The sequence below is a fragment of the Arachis hypogaea genome, chromosome 17 (assembly GCF_003086295.3).
Source record: "Arachis hypogaea cultivar Tifrunner chromosome 17, arahy.Tifrunner.gnm2.J5K5, whole genome shotgun sequence".
Classification (NCBI taxonomy): domain Eukaryota; kingdom Viridiplantae; phylum Streptophyta; class Magnoliopsida; order Fabales; family Fabaceae; genus Arachis; species Arachis hypogaea.
Window position 1 is genome coordinate 31,442,894 of NC_092052.1, and position 6,000 is coordinate 31,448,893.

At 37.1% G+C, this 6,000-nt stretch overlaps 1 protein-coding gene across 1 annotated transcript; it reads right to left on the reverse strand.

The window, feature by feature from the left end:
- Nucleotides 1–501: 501 nt before the first annotated feature.
- On the reverse strand, nt 502–2,484 carry LOC140180562 (uncharacterized). The gene is made up of 4 exons (XM_072221791.1): nt 2,030–2,484; nt 1,477–1,918; nt 963–1,101; nt 502–863 (listed from the first exon to the last, which is right to left on the reverse strand). Exons 1-4 carry the CDS (start codon nt 2,482–2,484, stop codon nt 502–504), a joined length of 1,398 nt encoding a protein of 465 aa, XP_072077892.1.
- Nucleotides 2,485–6,000: the final 3,516 nt, after the last annotated feature.

Consider the following 6,000-nt stretch of genomic DNA (forward strand, 5'->3'; position numbering starts at 1 on the left):
ACAACAGCGTAGTTTTTTAAAACAAACTCCAAGAAATCAAGAACGAGGAAGCTAAAATCAAAACTGAAGTAGAAGGTTGTGCTGCAGCCCTTCAACCAATCAAAACTTCCCGTGAAGAATTTGGTCTGAGAATCTTTCATTCTATTTCTATTCAAGCTTTTTATGACAAGGAAAAAATAAAACTTGAAACAAAATTGGCCCAGATCAATGAAAAACTTGCCAAAATACGCAAGAGACAAGCTGATATAGCCATACCTCTGACTACTACCCAGCAAGAACAACAACAACTCATTCAAGAAATTGTTTTGATTGAGACCAAATAAGAAGAATATGAGAGACAACTTGACAAGGTCATATTCAAAAAATTCAAGCATGCTGAGGCACTTTCAGCTCTGGACCACGAAAGGATGAAGCTACGCTCAGACTTGGCAAAACTCATGGCACCTCATACTTCTTCCCTTTAAATTTCAGTATTTGTAATGGTTTCCCTTTCTTTTGAACTTATGCATTTTGACTTTGATTTAACAAACAATGATATTGCTTTAAGTATTTCCCGTTAATCGAGGTGGTTATATTTCCTGATTCAATATCCTTGATTCGATATGCATTTTCCGAATACAATCCTATCACTTGGAAAGGGCCTTCCCAGGTATGAGACCATTTGCCAAGCACTCTCGATTTCTTTTCCATTGGCAAAATAACTTTCAAAACCAACTCACCTATACTGAAACATTTTTCTTTTATTTGACAATTATAATTTCGAGCAACACTCTCTTTTTGTCGAATCATGTTCTCAAGCGCCAATATTCGTTCTGAATCTAATTCATTCAATTCATCAAACATTGCATTCCAGTAATCATCGACTGGCAAATCGTTCTACCTTGACACTCTTAAAGTATTCAAATTAATTTCCAATGGAAGCACAACATCATGACCATACACCAATTTATAAGGTGACATACCTGTTGACCCTCTTGGTGAATTTCGATAAGCCCATAGCACTTGACTCAATGTTTCATGCCAAGTTCGAGGTCTATTTCTGATTTGTTTCTTAATCAAACTTATCAAAATTTTATTCGCTGCTTCCACTTGCCCATTAGCCTGTGCATAATAAGGGGTTGAAGTAACCATATTAATATTTCTCGAAACTGCAAAATTTTTAATTCTCTGACCAGTAAACATAGTTCCTTGATCAGTACTCAATGTTTGAGGAATCCCAAATCGATGGATTATATGTTCCTTAATAAAGTCAATTATTTCATTTTGACCAACTTCTATTAGAGGAACTGCTTCAACCCACTTTGTGAAATAATCAATTGCAACCAAGATAAATTTATGATGTTTCGATGAAGGAGGGTGAATCAAACCAATTAGATCTAAAGCCCAACCTCTAAATGGCCATGGTTTTATGATCGAATGCAACTCAAATGTTGGGATCTATTGTATCGAACCATGCTTTTGACACTCTTGACATGCCTTTGCATATTCAATACAATCTTTGATCATAGTCGGCCAATACACATAATTGCGATATAACACCCATTTCATTTTCTTTCCAGCCTGATGGGCACCACATATCCCTTCATGGACTTCACCCAAGGCAATATTTTTATCATCTTGGCCTAAACATCTCAACAAACTTCTATCGATTCCTTTTTTATACAATTCATCAGCTATCAAGACAAAATTTATTGCTTGCAATTTTATCTTCCTCTCAACTGGAATGCTAGGATTCTTTAAATACTCAGCAATAGGCTTTCTCCAATCATTATCTTCCCATTCACCCATACACAAAACCTCTCTTTCATCTACAGGCACTAATATTTGATGGATACTAGCCAACTTTCTTAAAGTTGCTAGGCCGATTTTATATCTCGAAGCAATTTGGGCTAATTCATTAGCAATTTCATTATGAATCCTTGGTATGTGAAACAAAGAAACTTTTCAAAAAAAGGTTAACAACTCCCAAGCAGTTGTTAAATACTTTTACAACTTCTCATTATTGCATTTAAACTCCTTCGATAACTACTTTAAAACCAATTGAGAATCGCATAGTATTTGGACTTCCAAAGCCCCTTTACTAATTAATATTTCGAGAACCAAAACCAAAGTTTCGTATTCTGCCACATTATTCGAGCAAGGATATTTTAACTCAAATAAAAATTTTGATGGAATCCCCTTTGGTGAGATAATAAGAATTCCAACCCCTGCACCATCTTTGTGCTTCGATCCATCAAAATATAACTTCCAACAATCGCCTGCTATATCGATTACATTTGCCCCCTGGCCATTTAGATTATTCGAATTATCAACAAGAAAATCTGCAATGACCTGACCTTTTATAGCTCTGGCCGGGACATACTGTAAATCAAACTCCGTTAATGCAAGCATCCATTTCCCTAAACGACCTCGTAACATTGGAAAACTTAACATATACTTGATGAGATCAGTTTGTGCTATAACTTTTACTGACTTAGCAACCATAAAGCATTTTAACTTCATACAAGTATAGTACAAAGACAAACACAATTTTTCTATCGGGGAATACCTTGTCTCGATATCAGTTAACACTCGACTAAGGTAATAAACTGCCCGTTAGTGCCCCTTCTCATCATCCTGGGCCAACTTACACCCAATTGTGTTCATAGATGCTGTAATGTATAATTTTAAGGGCTCATGTAGACGAACATTCGCCATAATCGGAGCCTTAGATAAATAAGCCTTAATCGAATCAAATGCCAATTGGTGTTCATTTGTCCATTCGAACTGTGATTCATTCTTTAGTTTCACTAAAGGTGCAAACACTCGAGTTCGGTCAGAAAGATTCGAAATGAACCTTCTAAGATAATTCACCTTTCCTAGGAAGAATTGTACTTCTTTTTTCGATATAGGTGCAGACAACGCTAATATTGTAGCGGCCTTATTTTTATTGATTGCAATTCCTTTTTTATGAACAATAAAACCTAGAAAGTTCCTAGCTGATACACCAAAAGCACATTTCAGAGGATTCATTTTTAGTCCCTTCTTTCTCATGGTAACAAATGCTTTCTTTAGGTGATCAATGTGTTGATTCACCGAAATCGACATGACCATAACGTCATCGATATAAACCTCCATAAATCTCCCAATATACTCGTGGAATATAGCATTCATTGCCCGCTGATAATTTGCACCAGCATTTTTCAAACCAAAGGGCATAACTACCTACTCATAAGTGCTTAACACTCCAGGACAACGAAATGCAGTTTTGGACACGTCATCTTCTGCAATGAAGATTTGGTTATATTCTGAATAACCATCTATAAAACTTAAAATTTTGTTTCCTGCTGCAGAGTCAATCAGCATATCTGCAATTGGCATAAAATACTCATCTTTTGGGGTAGCATTGTTCAAATCTCGAAAATCAATGCATACTCTCATCTTTTCATTTTTCTTCATCACAGGCACAATATTCGAAACCCATTCGACATAGCGTGCAGTTCGAATGAACCTCGCTTTTATTAACCGTTCTATTTCCTCTTTAATCTTTTGATTAATTTCCGGAGCAAAACGACGAGGGGTTTGCTTCACAGGTCGAGCATTTGGTTTCAATCCTAATTGATGTTCTACAAGAGAACGATCGAGACCAGGCATCTCATGATAATCCCAAGCAAAATAATCTTTAAATTCATGTAAAAGATAAAAAAGTTCAATTCGAAACAGATCAACAAGATCTTTACAAATATATGTAATTCGAACATCATCAGGAGTCCTAGATTAATTTTTACTAAGGGATCTTGAGACTCAAATCCTTGGAAATAATCATCATCTTTTACTGAATACTTTTTGAAACCCATAGGTTCTAAGTCATAGATGCAATCAAAAGAGAAATCAATAGATTCTTTAGAAATAGAATATACTGAATCATTTACTAAATTAATATCAACTTGATTTTCAACACAATGTACCTCTGCTATTAAATCAGCAGTTTGTCTTGAAACATCACTTGCATTACATGAAGAAGAAAAACTAAAACCATGACAAAACTCGATAGAAGGCACCGATCTACTACCACTACTTAAAAGGTTTGCATTCCTAAATGATTCCACTTCATCAGAGGAACCACCTTTATTTTCTACAGAATGAGAATTACTTAAATAATTATATAAAGTTACTAGGTAATCTGAAATATCTTGACCCTGGCCCATTGAGCAAGCCTTCAATACCCTTAAGAGAGACAATCCCAGCCAGTCGGGCTCACATTCAATTGTGGGTAACGTAACTTCACCGTCAGACCTTCCGAGGACAAGTAACAGCCTTCGCAATTGTAAGAGTTCAACGTCCTGTCAACAGTCAAAGGCTTCAGTTTTGGATTATACATCCTGAAATTGACATGCAGTTGCTCGACATAAAGATTCGAATATGCCTTAATGATCTCAGGTTTGCCATCTTCCGTCCGAAGAAGAACGCTTTGATGCACGGTCGAAGGTACAGTCCCAACACCATGGATCTAGTCTCGCCCCAATAAAGCATTATAACATGCTTTTGATGGTACCACCACGAACATAGTATTTCATTCGGATGAACTAACCTTCACTCCCAAAGTAACAAGACCTTTTGCTGGCGTCGAAGAACCACTAAAGTCTGTCAAAGTAATGTTAGTGGGGACCAGATCATCAGGATGTTTTCCCACCTTCATTAGCATCTTTTCTGGCAGGAGACTTATTCCTGCTCCTCCATCTATCAGAACCTTATTTACTTTGATCCACTCAAAGTAGTGGTGATACGGAGTGGGCAGAGATGGGATTTCTGCTTTTTAGTAGGCCTTAAAAAGTAACCCGGTTCATCCTCATATCGGATGAAGGAAAAAGCTTCTTTAGCTTCCATGTCATAGTCTTCCTCTGGGTCACCTTCATATTCCTCCAAATATTCAGTAGGAATAATTGAAATTGTTCCAACCATTTCATCATCCCCTTCCTCAAAGTATTCTTCATCCAAATCTACTTCTTTGCTATTGCCTTGTCTTTCTCCATTTTTGCAGGAGATGGAATCCCATTTGGGCACGTCTCTCCATCAGAAGGAAAGACAATTCGAGAATGAATAGAAGGCGTTGCCCCCTTGCTTATATCTGCTTGAGGCTTTTTATTTTGATTGAAATTTCTTTTACCCCTACCCCTTGGGTATCCTCTGGCTCTACCACGGAAATAAGGATACCGATTTCGAGGTGGTCCTCGATGCCCCTACTGAGGGTTTCGTCGATATAGAGCATCTCGATTCAGAAATTTCTGACAATTCCGAATCCAATGTACACCTATAGCCTGAGACCAACTTAGAGGTGCAAATACATTTTGTTTAGGGGTCTTGGAACTTTGACCCTCTATACGCCGAATCGGCTGCCTCTGACGTGCTTGCTCCTCTCTATGCGCCAACTCTTTCTTCATCCTCTCTTTCTCGAAAATAGCTGTAGCTTCAGCATCGAATACAGCGTTACATCGTGGACATAAAGACACGTCACGATCTTTAATCTTCTGCTGTACTAAGAAATTGAGCAAACCATCTCCTGCTCGAGGATAAACAGATCGAACTTGTGACTCAAAATCATCCAAAGCCACATTGAAGTCATAGGACATACAAACCATATTCACTCCAAAATATGGTTCAACGAAACTAGCATCCACATCAAAAGGATCAACATCCACCTTCATTTCCTTCTTACTATCATCAAACTTTAACCGTCCTTCCATTATAGCTTCCTGAACTAAGTCCTTGAAATGAACACAGCTGTTAGTCGAATGACTGGTTGCTTGGTAAAATTTACAATACGGTTTTCCTTTTAAGTCTTTCACCGAAAGTAAAGTTCTACCTTTAGGCAGAATTAATTATTTATCTTTAAGCAGCACATCAAAAATCTTATCAGATTTTGAGATATCAAAACTATATTTCCTTCCACTTTTCAGTTTTGAATCATTCGAATTTTCATTACTAGGAAGCTTTTTAAGAACAAACATATGGAGGACCCTT